The sequence below is a fragment of the Bos grunniens genome, chromosome 4, assembly GCF_055505025.1.
Source record: "Bos grunniens cultivar Pamir isolate PY7600 chromosome 4, Bosgru_T2T1.0, whole genome shotgun sequence".
NCBI classification, from domain to species: Eukaryota; Metazoa; Chordata; class Mammalia; order Artiodactyla; family Bovidae; genus Bos; species Bos grunniens.
The window spans coordinates 68,984,262-69,002,735 of record NC_141168.1 but is presented as its reverse complement, the minus strand read 5'-3'; the positions used below and the strand labels follow the sequence as shown (position 1 = coordinate 69,002,735).

General features: G+C 41.7%; 1 protein-coding gene across 47 annotated transcripts in view; it reads right to left on the bottom strand.

Annotated features, from left to right (window-relative positions):
• ST7 (suppression of tumorigenicity 7) overlaps positions 1–18,474 on the bottom strand; it is a 268,221-nt gene that overhangs the window by 18,583 nt on the left and 231,164 nt on the right. For all 47 annotated transcript variants that reach the window (XR_015162618.1, XR_015162622.1, XR_015162623.1 and 44 more), the window contains one exon: positions 5,418–5,568. Coding sequence is in view for 32 of the 47 variants with exons in the window: in XM_086396760.1 (XP_086252886.1) it covers positions 5,418–5,568 (151 nt within the window). In the remaining 15 variants the exon portion in view is untranslated. The remainder of the gene's footprint in view (positions 1–5,417; positions 5,569–18,474) is intronic.

The window sequence follows — 18,474 nt, the reverse complement described above, 5'->3', positions numbered from 1 at the left end:
GTGGTCAGCAGACTACCTCACTTTATAAAATAAATACAGCCAAATCAGAGCCTTGAAAATATCAAGGCAGGAGGGAGATGAGGCCACATCAGAATTTAATACAGGTAAATTAGAAGACGTGCCATTTAAAACAGGGCACCATAAGGCACAATACCATTGTAACTAAAGACACAGTTCAAATGAGTTTCCTCATTCATGTATGTTTTTTATATTCAACATATACTTGCAGTCATGTGTATACATGTTTGTGAAGATAACCAGAACCTACAGTGCTTAAAATAAATATAATTCAGATAATGTGGCAGTTGTGTAATGAACTTAGGAACATGTTTTTAAATCTTAAATAAATTAAAACATTTCCCCTTTCTTGATTATCTTGACTTTTAGAAACACATTGTGTAATTTCAGTGGTTGGGATAGTGATGAATCAAACATTTTACAAACCTTTGAAATGCTGATGTATTTGTGGTTGAGGATTCAGGTTTTTTTTTCTTCAAACCACCATATGTTTCAAACCCAAACAATCTCTGCCATGCATCAGCTGGACTTTGGGGTTTTATCAAAAATGTGAGTTATTTCACCCTGATTGGTGGGAGACTCACTTAATTCCACAAGATGACTAGTGCTCCAACATAATAAACTCATTAAAAAGCAAATAAAACTATACCTCATCCCTACCCCTAACCAACACTTTTGACATAAGTAAGGCTTTTAATTCTTTTTCTAAAAGATAAAGTGAATTTTTGAAAGAATACTCACTTTTAACACGGAACCTAGTGAAATTAGGTAGTTACCTTCCTTTCTGAATTCTCTTTCTAGTGAAAAAGAGGAACTGGAAGGGAGTTGGGGAATGGTCTTAAATTTCAGAATGAAGAAAAAAATGATTTAAAGGCGAAAACCTAGACTATGAGACTGGAGATGTCAAAAGGCGCCACCCAGTGGTGAACTGGAGGAAGTGCAGCCTCTGCGCTTAGGCACGGGCAGTCTAGGGGAGCCCCACTGACCTCCGGAGAGGGAAAAGGAGTGGTTCCTGTACTGTAGCAGCCCTCAGAGCAACTGCCCTGAAGCTCACCAACTTGGAATAGGGTGGTGGCATTCAGTATCATCAACACTTCATGGTTTTCAAAAAACGGGTATGTTAATATCAGTAAATGGGTAGCTGAGCCAGAATTCTAATCCAAGTCTTTTGATTTAAAATCCAGAGCTTTGATGCCTCCACTTAACTTAGAATGGACAGAGATCTAGAAGTCTTGTCAAACAATCGCACACAACTGCCTGAAGTTGGAGTGGTAATTCCTTCTCCTAAATTTCAAGACAGATTTATAGCTTTGTATTTTTTAAACAAAGACAAAACTGTTTGTAATGAAAGATTATTTTCTAAATACATTCATATACATATATATACATGTACATATATACACATAAGTGTTTATGCTTAAAGAAAATATATATGTTATTGTAGCAAGTTTGAAAAATACAAATATGAAGAAAAAAATCACTTAAAAATCTACTTAAAGGTATATCTATTTCTAACCTCTTTTACCTTTTTTCATACATAGAATGTATTTTTATATTAAATTGGGCTCATTCTATATTTTAAATGTTTAAGTCAATATTTAATAAAAAAATATAATTTTATGTAGAATAATTAGCTTTCAAAACATTAGAAAGGGCATAGGAATACCCCAGCCTTAAGTAAGTAGTGGTATAAATTGAGGGCTTCTAAACAAATGTTTCAGAGATGGCTGCTCCTCTTCTCCTTAATCTATCCAGGTAAGGCCTAAATAGCTGGTATTACAGAAAAGAGCAGTGAAGACACAGTAAGCCTGATTCTAACATCAGTGCCTGCAAGACGTTCAATAGGTTGCTCACCTCAACGAACCTGCTTCTCTCTTGAACATCTAACATGACCACCTTTGTCCTGCCTGACTTAGAACTTTATCAGGAGTCCATGAAATGATGGAAATGCAAATCCTCTGTGAATTACAGTTACACAAACATTCTTCAAGGTTCTTGGGATCCTCTACTAAAGTCCTCAATTGACTACTAACTAAGGCAGCCACCTGGTAAGCACTCTCATGGTTCTCTTTTCTAAACTGAATGGTACAATTCTCTTTTTGAAAACTGAAAAGCTGTGTAATTTCCTGGCTTGGTTCTTAATTATCTATAAGGATTAAATGCAGAGTTTGCCTTTCATATAGGTCCCTGACTGCTCTGCCATAATGTTTAATGTCTAAAAACTCACCATTTCTTTATATTCTAATAAAGTGTTCCACCCATCTAATTTGAGGTAATTACATCCTCCCCAATGGTACTTCACTGCTTGATGTGGGGATCACTGTGTCACTTCCCATCTCTCAAAATGTCACTGTCCTTCCCAGTGTTTCCAAAGCATCTCCCTATTGTTGTCTGGTAATATGGGTAACTAACTTCCAAACAGAATTTTTTCATTATTTTTTATTTTTACAGTTATGCCATTCCTAACACTGTGTCTTTATCATTTATTGCCCCACCCCTCTTCTGACCTTTTCTATAGGACTATTTTATCAATCAGATCCAATCAATAAGCTTCTATTACTATATTTCCAAGATACCAATCTATAAATTGAAGGTCAAGAAGCAATAGTGAGAACTCAACATGGAACAACAGACTGGTTCCAAATTGAAAAAGGAGTACGTCAAGGCTGTATGTTGTCACCCTGCTTATTTAACTTATATGCAGAGTACATCATCAGAAATGCCAGGCTGGATGAAGCACAAGCTGGAATCAAGATTGTGGGGAGAAATATCAATAACCTCAGATATGCAGATGATACTACCCTTATGGCAGAAAGCAAAGAAGAACTAAGCCTCTTGATGAAAGTGAAAGAGGAGAATGAAAAAGTTGGCTTAAAACTCAACATTCAGAAAACTAAGATCATGGCATCTGGTCCCATCACTTCATGGAAAATTGATGGGGAAAGAATGGAAACAGTGACAGACTTTATTTTGGGGGGCTCCAAAATCACTGCAGATGGTGGCTGCAGCCATGAAATTAAAAGACACTTGCTCCTTGGAAGAAAAGTTATGACCAACCTAGACAGCATATTAAAGAGCAGAGACATTACTTTGTCAACAAAGGTCTGTCTAGTCAAAGCTTTGGTTTTTCCAGTAGTCATGTATGGATGTGAGAGTTGGACTATAAAAAAAGCTGAGCACCAAAGAATTGATGCTTTTGAACTGTGGTGTTGGAGGGGATAGAGTCCCTTGGACTGCAAGGAGATCCAACCAGTCCATCCTAAAGGAGATCAGTCCTGAGTGTTCATTGGAAGGACTGATGTTGAAGCTGAAACTCCAATGCTTTGGCCACCTGATGTGAAGAACTGACTCATTTGAAAAGACCCTGATGCTGGGAAAGATTGAGGCCGGGAGGAGAAGGGGACAACAGAGGATGAGATGGCTGGATGGTATTACCAACTCAAAAGACATGAGTTGGTGATGGACAGGGAGGCCTGGCGTGCTGTAGTCCATGGGGTCGCAAAGAGTCAGACACAACTGAGTGATTGAACTGAACTGAACTGAATCTATACATGTATGTTCTTACTTGGTAAGCCAATTTGTCCATTTAATTTTACCATGACTAATACTAGGAAAGGCCTCTCATGTTCAGTCTTGCTGGGCTTTATCTCTTCCTTTCTTATGTTTAAATAAAAATTCCTTTTGTCTCATCTGTATAGAACACCATAAATGCAACAATAAGCCCAAGCCAGAGAGAAGTGCACACGTGTCCACACACACCCTGAGTCTGCTGTCTCAACACATCCAAATAGCAGGACCAGGACACTTGGAGTAGATTACTACACTTACGGAGTGAGTGTAGAAATATCCACCAAGTCACCACCCCTCAAGGTATAAACAGTAAATGATTTAACTAGACCCGCTACAATTCTCTGAAGAAGTATTTTCCAAACAACTAAACAAAAAAACTTTCAATCAACTGGAGTCCTGTCTCTGTCAAGTTGCTTTTACTCCATCTCATTTGACTGCTCCCCACCCCTTTCCTGTACCAGTTTAGATTCCTGCTGGGTTAGGGAAGGGCAGGAAAAGGGAAGAGTAGAAGATTGGCAAAATGAAAATGGAAGGAGCAAAAATAAACAGTGAAAGGGATTAAAAAGACATTTGCTTGTGAGGCTGATCAGAGTAGGGGTGAATTAAGGAAAAATTATCAGAAGACTCTAAAATGTCTTTTCCCCATGAGGCGGGGAAAACCTGTGCTACATGCTATGCTTGCTTTGTTTAAATTTATGATAGCAGTGTCAATATACATGTTGTTCAATAATCCAGAATCTTGAGCCCTTTTCATTCTCCCCAACAGCTCCCCCCACACACTTAGCACTGTTCACAGTGTCCTTGCGTATAAAACTGTTGTAGTTCTTCAAGGCTTGGTTCAAATCTCATATGACCTATAAGGTTACCCATGACTGCTCCACCCCATAGGTCTCTCCCATCTGAAAAATCATTGAGCAGCTGCTAATGCTGCTAGTTACTCCTTCCAATTGGATGAGATGCTTCTCTGGGGCTGGGAGCATGTCTCACCCACCATTACAGAGCTGCTCAGATCAATGTATCCCCACATCCATCTAACAGGCATTTATTCTTCAACACACAAGGCTACCCCTGCCACCATACTAGGGTCCAGTTGTCCTGAAGTATAACTGCTGCTCCTTTTTGTTTGGCCAACTGAGGTCTCCTAGAGGATAACTGTGGCTCTTCAGCCAACCCTCCCAGAAAGCCCATCTGGAAGTGGTCATCAGAGCCCAGCAAGGAGCCTGGCTTCATGCCAAAGACTCGCATGATGCCGAGGGGCTGTCTGGGTCTCCAAGGAGGGTTTCCAGAAGTAGAGTGCTCCTCTGATCTCTGGGTTGGGAAGATCCCCTGGAGGAGGGCATGGAAACTCACGCCAGTATTCTTGCCTGGAGAATTCCCATGGACAGAAGAGCCTGGCAGGTTGCAAAAAGTGACATGACTGAGCAACTAAGCATAGCACAACTACTGGAACAGTCCAGATTCACCCCCTCCGCTGTATAAACTTGTCTTTTTGAGGTGCAGAGGCAGCATCACCACAATAACACCCACTACCACTGGGAAACCAGAGAGCCTGCGTAATTAACCACATCTCTGTGATGTGGTTAGAGAGCAGAGCTGCTGCTGCTGCTAAATCGCATCAGTCGTGTCCAACTCTGTGCGACCCCATAGACGGCAGCCCGCCAGGCTCCCCTGTCCCTGGGATTCTCCAGGCAAGAACACTTGGAGTGGGTTGCCATTGCCTATAGATATGTAAATCTTCATCATTCATCACAAATGCTCAGGGCAAAAACAGCTTTAGCATGTTTTCGTGCTTAAAAAAAAAAATGTTTCAAAGAAAGAAAATTACTTACTGCCTTCCCATGTACAATGGAGAAGATTCAAAGCTCCTTCTACCCTCTTCCAGTGCGCCAGATGGAAGAATGCATATGCTATTGCTTCACTGTCCCCTCGCTTCAGGATGTGTTCCGGGGGCAGGATTAAGCTTTTCATTTCTAGTAGGTACTGAAATTTAACAAAAGGCAGGAGACAGATGCATTAATACACAGCAATTTGGAATTCAATATTGAAAATGGAGAGGTTAATTTCCCCAAAGCCGCTGTTCATAAGTGCTTCCTCAAACCTGCAACCTCATTACCACATTTGAGGGCAATTACGGAAACATCCAGCAATCCAAAGTTTGCTGACAGATAATTAGCCTTGTACTAGTTTCCGACAGTGAAGATCAGAGGCTTTCAGGCTAAGACATTCTAATCAAAGAAATATATACATAGAGACTCAAGCAGAAAAAGGAAAATTTAGAAGACACAATCATTTGGTATAATTTTGTAACCAGAAGGAAAATACATGAAACACACACATGAAAGCTAAGAAGTCATATGCCTAAACCAACTGCAGTAGAGAGACGAGGACGATGAGCACTGCCCATTAGTTTTTCTATACAGATCTATCAAGGAGAAGGCCAGGGTCCTGTGGAAAGGGTCACCTGTAGCTTCTCTGATGCTGGAGAAGGACAGGTGGCAGCTGGGGCACAGGAAGGCCCAGAAGGAGGGAGCAGAACAGACCCCAAAGCATGCTCTTCCTTTGGCTCCTTTCAAACACTTCAGGGGCCTCAAGAGCACAGGGAGAGGATGGATATTTTTCCTGGGGCTCACAGAAGACTAAGTTTCTGTCTGTATTCCTATGTTTACTACAGAATAGAAAGGGAAGCAAATTCAGACTGGTATTTTATATTTGCAAAAGCTCACTGGCCTTTGCTGGCTGGCCTTCCCCATGCTCCACTCCTCACCACCTCCCCTTTGGATCTGTCCCCAGCACACAGACACCCACCCAACTGCCAACCACAGTCGCAACAACCCAGGCATCTCCTATCAAAAGGAGATTAGCAGACCACGGAGGGATGTGTTTCATGAAAACGGCACCACCACAGCGAATGGAGGTGCTATGAGAAGAGATGTCCAACACAACTTTAATGTCAGAAACAACCGTCTGGATTCATGTGTTGGAGGAAATTTATAAGAGAGGGTGAAGAGTGGAAGAATCCAAAGACACAGAATGGAGGTTACGAGACACCCATCAGCGTTTCCTTCTCATCTCACTGTGCACACTGGCACAGGGGTGCAGTGGCCTTAAGCTCCCTTGCCTCTAGGTGTGTTCGGTGTCAGGGCACACTGCCCAGCAGGAGCCGGGTGGACACATTCTGGCCTCTGGGTTCAGCAAATGAAACTTCCCTTGCTCTGGGTCTGATATCTGAAGAGAACTCTGAGCCTCAAAGCAGGAAGAGCAGGAAGTGAGAAGGCTCACCCCGAGGGCAGCAGAGAGCAGCCTGCACCTTCACCCTTGTGGAGCGAATGGGTTTGAAGGCCCTCCTCCAGAGAGAGACCTCTTCCCAGGCTGGTCCATGAAAGGTGGTCATTAGTTTGATGAGAGCTCCTAGGGCATGAGTTCATATGCTTTTTTCAATTCTACATGTTGCTTTCTTCCTTCATCTTGCTTTAAAACACTGCACAACACAAATCCTTTGGGAAAGATAATGATTTTGAATTACCTACTAATCGTAATAGCACTGTATCTATAATGAATATCAATCATAATATAAATATAAAGGTGAATTTTATATTCAGAGATATTTGGCTATCATCTTGTGATTTTACCTTAACAGAAGTTATATCATATGCTGCCACTGCCCATGATGATCTTAGAAGGCCCCAAGAGTCATAACTTATAAAATGCTCTGAGCTGTGTTGATTTTTTTCAAAGTTAGAGAAGGAAGACCTTTTGGTCACTCTCAATAATCATCAAGAGAGCAAAAGAAAGGGAAAATTTCTTGCTTAATGAGTGCCCTAGAATAATATTTTGATTTCTGAGTTCCTAATAACCCTGATGCTGGGAGGGATTGGGGACAGGAGGAGAAGGGGACAACAGAGGATGAGATGGCTGGATGGCATCACCGACTCGATGCACATGAATTTGGGTGAACTCAAGGAGTTGGTGGTGGACAGGGAGGCCTGGCATGCTGCGATTCATGGGGCACAAAGAGTCGGACACGACTGAGTAACTGAACTGAACTGAACTGAACTGAATAATTATTTACAGCCTACCAAACAGTCAACTCTAAAGAAGGATCATGTTATATGACCTTTGAAAAAAACTAAATATGAAAACCACTACCTCATGTACCCCAAGAAAATAGAAACCTCAAGTTCCTAAGGATTGGATGGTAGTTGAAAGAAAAGTGTAACTTATTCCATTTAATTTCTATGATTAGGAAAGGTTTTCAAAATCATATCATTAAGCATCTGTGAGAGAACCCTTCTCTTGGGCTAAAAAACCTTCAGGAATAGGAGCACCTGAGAAGAAGTGGGCCTGGTAGATACCCACAAGTGGGTAGAAGCCTAAACAAACCAGGAAGGGGTGTGGCAGAAGGAACTTGGGGAAGGAAGGAGGACTTTTAGAAAATTATCTACAAAGGGATACATTAGATCTGTGTTGTCCAACGTGGTATCCTCTATTTAATGTGTATCTATTTATCAATTAAAATTAAATTAAATTAAAAATTCAGTTCCCACTAGCCATATTTCAAGTCCTCAAGTGCTGTAAGGAGTTAATAGAACAAGGCAGAGACAGTTCCGTGATCACAGAAAGTTCTAGTGGACAGCATTGATTCAAACAATGGAAGTTTCTAATCTTCAAATAATCGAAACCATTTATAACATGAAAAATTTTCACAGATGTGTGTCGAATCTACTGATCAAAAATACACAATAAGGCAAAAAGTTACAATAAATAGTAATAATACAAGAATTCATTTAAAAATATTACTGGCCACCAGGGTGTCTACATAATATCTGGAAAGCAGCAGTGCACATGTGTATGAGACAGCTGGTTTACTCAGCCTGTTGACTGAATGTGGTGCATATGGCTTCAAGGACACTGTCCACAGCCCCAGGATGGGCTGTGAGGTAATGCTCTGTTTCTCCTCTTAGCTCCCTCTGATCTCTGTGTATGTGTACTTTTCACACACCACCTTAGATTAGTTACATGTCTCAGCTCAGGCATAAGATCCCAAAGAACATGAATCTCATTTCCCAAGAAGTCCCTCAAAATGAGCATCCTTGGCCTTATCAGCCTCATGAGACGAAGCAGTGTAGCTCACCAAGAAAACTCAGCTGCCTTCCCATTGCATCTACTTTATGGCATAAACAAGTTTTGTCTATAAAGGAGATTTATACTGCAGCATGGTTTCAAACAAAATGTTGGCTCTAACCAAATAATGAAGGCTAATAACAACAGTGTGTTATGTTTCTGGCCTGGTTTAAAATGGTTGGCAAGATTAGTTCTCAACATGTGCAACATTTAAATTAGAAAGGCATGGAACAACATTTCACATCTTACTTGTCGAGAGAAAAATAAATGGAAGAGGGCAGATCCCTATCCACAACTATGCAGAAATCAATTAGAATAACTGTAGCTTGCAAATCAGAGAACACTCCCTGCCTGTCTGCAGCAGTTCATTGGCTTCGATTAGCTAAGCCAGCATTCTGCCCTATCTTGCCTGCCATCCTGCCTCTGACTTCCTTCCCAAATTCTCAAATCACATTGCTCTTGAAGCACATGCTTCTAAAGGTTTCGGAAGCAACTTTTCAAAATCTGTTTGTGTCAGAATCTGGTTCCTAAGCTCAAGATAGGAACATAACACATTAGCACAGATGAAGAGGAGCTGAGTGGTGTCTGCTTATGGAGGTCTGTGAGCAGAGGCTGGTTCACCTGTCAGGAAAGGTGTAGGAGGGAGGTGCCCTGTCATAGGCTACCCCAGGTGGCTGCTCAGATCTCTTCTGTTAAGGTCTTAAAATTCTATAATAATTAGAGTGAACATGATTCCAAAGTTATCCTTCACACAGATATTAATGCCAAATAGTCCATACTCCCTTTTTGGATTTCCAACACCGGTAACAGCAGAAGTCCTATGAAAATAACTGGCAAAAACATGGGATAAAGAAATGAGAAAGAACAAATTAATTAGACTCCAGTACATTTAGATGAGGAACATGAAGTACATGTTCCTCATCCAAAATCAGGTAGTGGAAGAATATTTATTAGCATGAGGAAACGTTCATGATATATCACTAAATGAAGAAAGAACAAAACAAATGTATCACACAGATTGTGATTTTGGTAATACAAATGTATGTGTAGTAATTAAAAGCATTGGAAGGTCACAGATTGAATGTTAATGGTGGAAAATACTGATCTTATGAAGATTTTTCCACTTTTTCTATGCTTTCCAAGTTTTCTGTAATAAGCATTTTAATATTTTATCTCTCTCTGCATATATATGTATGTGCATGAGTGTGTGTGAGTATATAAAAACAAAACTATTTTCTAGACTTGCATCAGAAACATAAAAAGCAAATCACACAAACAAGATAACCAGGGAGAGCAATTTTTCATGTCTTCAGTGCTTTGGTGCAACTGGCTCTGAAAGAGGCTTTAAGCTTAGAAATGATGTGTTAAAAACATCAGTAAAGGGCTACTGGGAAGCCATGCTGCATATTCTGAGTTTCAGTGATGTTCACTCCCTGGAGTCAGTAAGACACATTCTGGAATAGAACAGAGATGCCTGAGGGGACCACAGCTTGCTCCGACCATGCTGCAGTGGGGCCTCAGGTGCACAGTCCTTTGCCCCAGTCCCACTGCTCATCTGCTCCCTGCTCCCTTAAACTGCTGCTTGAATCCCGTCTCCACTATTCTGCTAAGAGGCCTCGGACAAGTTATGCAATTCTTTCAAACTCAGTTTGCTTATATGTTAAAACAGAATAATAAAAACACCCTCTTGCTGCTTTAACTTCTGTATACTACATAGGATAATAGTTGTAAAGCATTCACACAGTTCCTGGCACATGAGTATTCACTAAATAGAAGCTATTTTTTGCTAACCAACAAACAAATGAAGTATTTAAATTACTGTGGAGAGAAGTTGTGTTTCCTGTGGATATATGTCCCACAGATGATTGAATCTGTTTCTTGGTAAAACACTTCAGCAATTTTATAGTAGTAGCAGTTCAGCTAAAGAGAACTGGCTGCCAGGGGTCATCAACTGACCAGTATGAAGACAAGCACAAAGCAAAGCTGAAATGCCAAATTCAGCCTGGTGAGCTGTAGTACCACACACGGGTCCTCTTCTCAAGCTCACTGCTTCTTGCTGGTTCACTTACCTATTCATCAGCTGCTGCTGCTGCTGCTAAGTCACTTCAGTCGTGTCCGACTCTGTGTGACCCTATAGATGGCAGCCCACCAGGCTTCCCCGTCCCTGGGATTTTCCAGGCAAGAACACTGGAGTGGGTTGCCATTTCCTTCTCCAATGCATGAAAGGGAAAAGTGAAAGTGAAGTCGCTCAGTTGTGTCCAACTCTTAGCAACCCCATGGATTGCAGCCTACCAGCCTCCTCCATCCATGGGATTTTCCAGGCAAGAGTACTGGAGTAGGGTGCCACTGCCTTCTCCGATTCATCAGCTACTTTGCTTCATTCCTAAAATACAGCATGTCCACCATATATCCCAAGAAAAATTATGGGAGTGCTGTCCCCCAAGGGCACAGATATAGCAGTGGCCACATGTTACGCATACATGCCCAGTCATATCTCACTCTTTGCAACCCTATGGACTGTAGCCCACCAGGCTCCTCTGTCCATGGGATTCTCCAGATCAGGAATACTGGAGTGGGTTGCCATTTCCTCCTCCAGGGGATCTTCCTGACCCAGGGATGGAACCTGGATCTCCTGCAGCTCTTGCACTGGCAAGCAGGCTCTGTGCCACCCTGGAAGCCCACAGAAGTGGCCACAGTGTTCTCCAATGACACATGTGGGAGGACCCATAGCTTACCCCAGGGGCACAGATATGGGCACATCCACAAGTCACCTCAAGTGCATGGACATGATCAGGTCAGGTCCCTACCTTGGTGACCTTTAATCTTTGTAGGAGTGTGAGTGTGAGAGAGAGTATACATGTGTGTGTGTGTGTGTGTGTGTGTGAGAGAACATGCATGTGTGCACACGTGTACAAAGAAACAATAAAATTCAACATGATGACTATCTTAGTAAGAGGCATATACTTAGTACTAAGGAAGCAAATGAGGAACATTGTCTCTGGGACAGCTTCACAGAAAGAGGAAAATATGAGTCAGTCTTACTAAATACACAAGAGTTTAACTGTAAAGATGAGGGGAGGTGGAAGCCACTGTAAGGCTGGGCCAAAGCATCACAGGGCATAATGGGTTTGCAGTCTTGAAGGGCTTGAGTACTAACCTGACGGGAATGGCCAACTCTGATGAAGCACTAACACATGTCAAACATACTTATCTCAGGTACTCCTTACAACTGTGTGAGGGAGCTGATATTATTATTCCTATTTTACAGATGAAAAAAAACTGGACACTTTGGGAAGTTAAATAGCTTGCCCAGGGTTGCACGATTTGTGTGTGATGGAACCTACCCTGGAACTCAGGTTTCATGCTGCTCTCCAGGGGGTGAAGCAGGAAACGTGCATGTAAAAGGCCTTTCGTGATTTGCTCCAGAGTACAACCTTTCCCCTGAGTTATTCTGTGGTTTCAAACTGTGAGACCCTGAAAATTCTGTTTTGAAGAGAAAAAGAAACGTAACACAGAATGTGAAGTTGATGTAAAACAAAGCTGTGGGGGATCTTAAGGGAAGCACCCAAGAAGGACTGAAGACTCTAATAGCTCCTAGGCAGAGTCTGAAAACCCCTGCAGTAGGCACTGGGAAGAGAGTTGGTACAGTTTGTACCAAAGTTTCTCCATAAAGAAATGGGTAAGTCATGTGTAGCAGCACCAGATAGGGAAAGACTAAGGTTAGAAAGTCTTAAAAAGCTCCTGTCCAAGTGAGGGCCGATGAGACTGAAGAGGGGGACTTCCCCTGGACTTGCCACCTGGCTGAGTCTGAGGATGAGAGAAGGACTCAAGGTGATTGAGATATTTCTAGTTTAGGAAACTACCATAATGGGAGATCATCAGCTAAGATAAAGACACCAGAGGAGGAAGAGGCTTACTGGTGGGAAATAACAAAAACAGCTGAAGTGCCTACAAAACACCTCTGGAGTGGTGGCCTGAAGGGAGGAGTGAAGGCATGCTGGTCTGGATGTGCGGGGAGCAGAGAGGCAGAAGAAGCAGGAGTACACGAGGTCTCCCAGGAGGGCTTCCAGAAGGAAAGGAGAGAACTGAGGACCAACCTGAGGGAGGGCAGGGAGGAAGTGGTGCAGGAGGAGGGCCCGGAGAGGCAGCAAGTGGCACAGGGAGAAGGTGGCACAGAGCCAAGATGCCCTCGATATAGAACGTCGTCAGTGGGACCAGAGGCTGAGGAAACATCACATAGGATGAGCTGGGGGAAGAGGGGGTTCTGGGTGGGAGTATCCTCTGTGGAAGCAGCTATACTGCTTTTTGTTAGAGAGACCTCTTAGAAACTTTCTGTTTTTGAGAAATGTGGCTAAAAACTGGTTTGTGTTCATTTTTCCCTGGGTCCTATTTCCACAATACATTCTCCTTTCTCTAATCCAAAAAAGCTTTGGAACAAAATATGACTCAAGTCAAAGAAACTTATATTGAAATAATAATATTTCTGAAATGCACCATCGACATACAATATCATAGACAATCTGCCAGGGCATTCTAAGTTTCTGCTTCCACGCTTCAAGCACTTTTAAATGCTAAAACCCACGACACATTTTGTTTCCTAAATTTGATTAAAAAGCAATTTTATACTCTGTCAATCAGCTTTACTAAGATATAAAGGGAGGATTACATTAGTGTTTGCAAGAAACAGAATTTCCATCACTATAATAAAGTCCCGTGGCTACACCATTAGCATATTCATTTACCAGGATGCTTTTCCCCACAAACCTCTAGAAATCCCCATGAAATTTTAGATTAACACGAGACGAACTTTCCTTTTAAAAAAAAATGCAAAATTTTTAATGGGAGTGCATTTCTGTCATAACATTCTTCATTCTTCCCTCTACATTTTCTTATGCCTTTCCTTCCATGCTCCTTTTATCATTTAAAAACTAGATCCTCACCTCAAAGTTCTGTGGCAGGCGCCCAGGCTGCCCTGTTGCTGACTGAGGGTCAGGAGTGTGGCGAGCCCCTTTCTGCCAGCACCCTCAGGATGCCTATGCACCCCCTGCAGGCCCCTGGAGGGGCCCAGGAAGACAAGCCTGAGATTTAGCAGCACTGGGATTTGGGGCAAGATGAAGAGGAAAGTTTTCCCCCTTTGGTCCTGGTGATTTTTCTTGATTTTTCTCCCTCAACAGCTCCAGCCACAGCACCCAAGTACTCCAACCACCCAGGGCTCCGAATGGGTGTGGGGCCTTCTGTTCTACGGGTGGGACCTCATGAGTTTGGGACTATCCTGTGGTGACGGGGATGACTCCCAGGCTTCTGTTATTTTTTAAACTGTATGAAGAGGTGCCTTGGGGTTGCAGGGCTACCAGCCTTCTCATCCCAGTTTCAATCAGAGTGATTCTACTTTTAATTACTTTGTTCACTGAGGTTTCATGTAAGACTGCAATAGGAGGGAAAAAACTGTTTATTGCTTTAAAAATAATACATCATTATTAATTAGTTTGTTGGTGTATGGTTTGGGTTTTTTTTTGGTGGTGGCAAGTAGGAATGACTGTGCTAGAATAGGGGTACGAGGCAGAGGTCGGAAATGGGTAACTCTTAATCAGTCACAAGTGAAGGACTTAGCCAGCAGTTACAAACTAGAAATTCATGAAGACAACAGCTGCAGCCGGAACATGCTAGAGCCTCTTCCAAGTCTGGAGGCTGAGGAGAACCTGTGGGCACTCCAGGTCAGGGCACTGTAGAGCCACTGTTACTCTCTCTGGCTATACTTCTTCAGACTATGGCAGTCTAAGAAGTATCATTAAAGTACGTTTCTAAACAGCCTGTACTTGGCCAGCGCGCAAGTGCAGAAACAGCTGCGGGTACGAGGGAAGAGGCGACGAAAGGGCCAGCACGTACCGCACACCTACTATGTTCCGAACAAGCTATGCAGTATAATTCCACTTACTTTTCATCAACCTTATGAAGCCTTTATTCTTATCCCCATTTTATCAAAACAAGAAACCTGGCAGGGAGCTAATTAACTCTTCCTTCCCATACTTCCCTCTGGTCTTGTGGACAGGAAGTGGGAGTTCTTGTTTCAAATACTTCTGAACTTCTCCAATAATACTTGATGAGTCTGCCTACTTATGTTCATACCCCTTGCATCATCATTGTAATTAACATTTTCCCAGTAATAACAGGAACTCTACATACTGGGCCTGACAATTCAGACAAGAATAAACACAAATAGCTGATGATGTTCCACATTACTAGCAGTGGCAAAGAAATACAAAGTAAAAGAACAGAATTACATCTGTCTGTACTTAATAAAAATCATCATTTCTATTTTCCTTCTTTTTTTTTTTTTTTGGTTTTAGACAAACTGCTCCATGTTGGTGAGAGTGTGATAAAAGGGAAAAGTAAGAGTCACCAGCTGATGCGAGTGTAAACTGCTATAATTTTTTTGGTAAGCAATTCAGCAATAAATATTAAGAACCCTAAATGCTTCTATATGTTATTCAGTCATTCTTATTATGTAAATTTATCCTAAGATAAATTTAATAATCTTAAAGACCAAAAAAATCTTTATGCCCAAAGACATTCACTAGTTGAGATGACCTCAAACTGATGCCTACAATTAGAGAACACAAAAAAACAAATCATTCTCTTCAACAAATGGTGCTGGAAAACCTGGATATCCACATGCTAAAGAATAAAATTGCACCTGTATTTTACACCATAGGCAAAAATCAACTCAAAATGCATTAAGACTTAAACACACAGGAAAAACTTCCTAACACTGGGTCTTGGCAATGATGGCTTGGATATGATACCAAAAGCACGGGCAACAAAAGCAAAGTAGACAAGTGGGACTGCATTAAAATGAAAAGCTCTTGCATAGTCAAGGAAACAACAGAAGAGGCAACCTATGAAATGGGAGAAAATATTTGTAAACCATATCTGAAAAGAAGTTAATATCCAAATAAATAATGGAACCCCAACTCAGTGAAAATGACCTGATTTAAGAGTCAGCAAAGGACTTGAATAGCCATTTCTTCAAAGAAGACATACAATGATCAACGGGTACATGAAAAGGTAACATCATAGACCATCAGGAAAATGCAAATCAAAACCGCAATTAGATACTACCTCACACGTATTAGATTGGCCACTATCAAAAAATTGAATATGACAAGTGTTAGCATGGAAGTGAAGAAACTAGAATTCCTGTGCACAGTTCGGGGGCAGGATGTAAAACGGGACAGGCAATATGAAGACCCCTCAAAAAATAAAAAATATGGTCCAAAAATCACACTTCTGGGGATTCATCTGAAAGAACTGAAAACAGAATTGAAGAGATATTTGCACTCCCATGTTCACTGCAGCATTATTCACAACAGTAATGAAGTGGAAACAATCTAATTTTCCATCAATGAATGCATAAAGAAAGAAAATGTGGTGTATACATATAAACACCATATTGGAATATTTTCAGTCTTAAAAAGGCAGGAAATTCTGCTTTGTGCAACAAAATGGATGAACTTGGAGGACGTCATGCAAAGTGAGATAAACTAGTCACAGAAGGACAAATAATACATGATTCCACCTGTATGAGGTAGCTAAAGTAGTAAAATGCATAGAAGCAGAAGTAGAATGATTACCAGGACCTGGGGGGAAAGAGAAATGCTGAGTTGCTGTTCAGTTGGCATACAGTTTCAGTCAGGAAGAAGAAGATTCTAGAGATCTGCAGTACTACAATGGGCTTATAGTTAACAACACTATGCTTACACTTAAAAATTTGTTAAGAGGGTAAATTTTATGTTATATACTTTTTATAATGAAAAAGGAAGTAAATCATCCAGAAAATATTTTTAAATTTTTGAAAGTACATGGCTAAAGACTTGGACTTTACTGTGAAGCTAGAGGATAACAATTTCAAGGTCAAAGAACTCTGAAAATCTGATGATCCTCCCCAAGAAGGAGTAAACATACCCCGATTCCCAACCATAAGATTATATTCAAGACTATTTTCTTCCTGCCTTTTTTCTATGCATTTTTTTTAATACTTAGGAATCACAGTCACACAGCATATTCATATTTTTGAAAATTAACATGGACTGTTCAGTTGGAATATATGGTTGGGAATTAGGGATATATTTACTCCTTCCGGTGACTTTCCTGGTGGCTCAGATGGTAAAGCATTTGCCTACAATGCGGGAGACCCAGGTTCAATCCCTGGGTTGGAAAGATCTCCTGGAGAAGGGAATGGCAACCCACTCCAGTGTTCTTGCCGACCAACCCCCACCCCCACCCCCGCCAAAAAGCAGCTCAAATAAATATTTTTGGCTTCCCTGGTGGCTTAGAGGGTAAAGCATCCGCCTGCCATGTGGGAGACCCAGGTTCAATCCCTGAGTTGGGAAGATCCCCTGGAGAAGGAAATGGCAACCCACTCCAGTACTCTTGCCTGGAAAATCCCATGGACAGAGGAGCCTGGAAGGCTGTAGTCCATGGGGTCTCAAAGAGTTGGACATGACTGAGCGACTTCACTTCACTTACTCCTTCTAGATATGGGGGCTTCCCTGGTGGCTCAGTTGGTAAAGAATCTACCTACAATGCAGGAGACGTGGGTTCGATCCTTGGGTTGGGAAGATCCCCTGGAGAAAGAAATGTCAACCCACTTTAGTATTCTTGCCTGGAGAATCCCATGAGCAGAGAAGAGCCTAGTGGGCTACAAGCCACGGGGTCGCAAGAGTCAGACACGACTTAGTGACTAAACCACCACCACCGTGACTAGATATGAAGGGATTATGAATGATTTCTTTACTCTTTTCTCAAATATATATATATATATATTATATATATATATATAATTATAATACCACTATGGAGGGAAACAAAGAAGGCAATGGCACCCCACTCCAGTACTCTTGCCTGGAAAATCCCATGGGCAGAGGAGCCTGGTAGGCTGCAGTCCATGGGGTCGCTACAAGTCGGATGAGAATGAGCGACTTCACTTTCACTTTTCCCTTTCATGCATTGGAGAAGGAAATGGCAACCCACCCCACTGTTCTTGCCTGGAGAATCCCAGGAACGGGGGAGCCTGGTGGGCTGCCGTCTATGGGGTCGCACAGAGTCGGACACGACTGAAGCGACTTAGCAGCAGCAGTAGTATGGAGGGAAAAACCATATCTAATGCAGCTTGTAACAAACCAATAATTTAGTCATTTTTTGGACATTTGTCAAAGTAAAATTTATCTTTAGCACCCTGAAGGAGTGAATGCAACATCCTCCAAACCAAAAATGTGTCTCTTCACAGGGAGAGCCTTGAGATGGAGGTGTGGCATACTAAGAGCACATAAACTCATTAACTTAGATCTGTGTAAAGATCTCTGATAGAAATGTACCCCTCCTTGTCAGGCTGAGCAAGAGCAGAGCAGGTGCAAAAGCACATGTGTAGGGAAAGCAGAAGAAAAAAACTGAAGCTAAAAATCCATTAAACAATAGATAGCAATACAATGTAACGATACAAAATATAGAACCAAGCTGGCCCTTCATTGGTCCAGCATTACATGGTGAAGGACAGTGAAACCTGGCATGCTGTAGTCCATGGGGTTGCAGAGTCGGACACAACTGAGCGACAGAACAACGTGAGTGAAATTTTCTTTAAAAAATGGAGAAACTCTCCTTAAATTCAAAACTCCTATTTTAAGCACATTGAATGGGAAACTCCTCCAATGGTTAAAAGCTTTGTCTTTTTGAACTGTGTACCCAGGTCTTGAAAATCACCAGCATGAT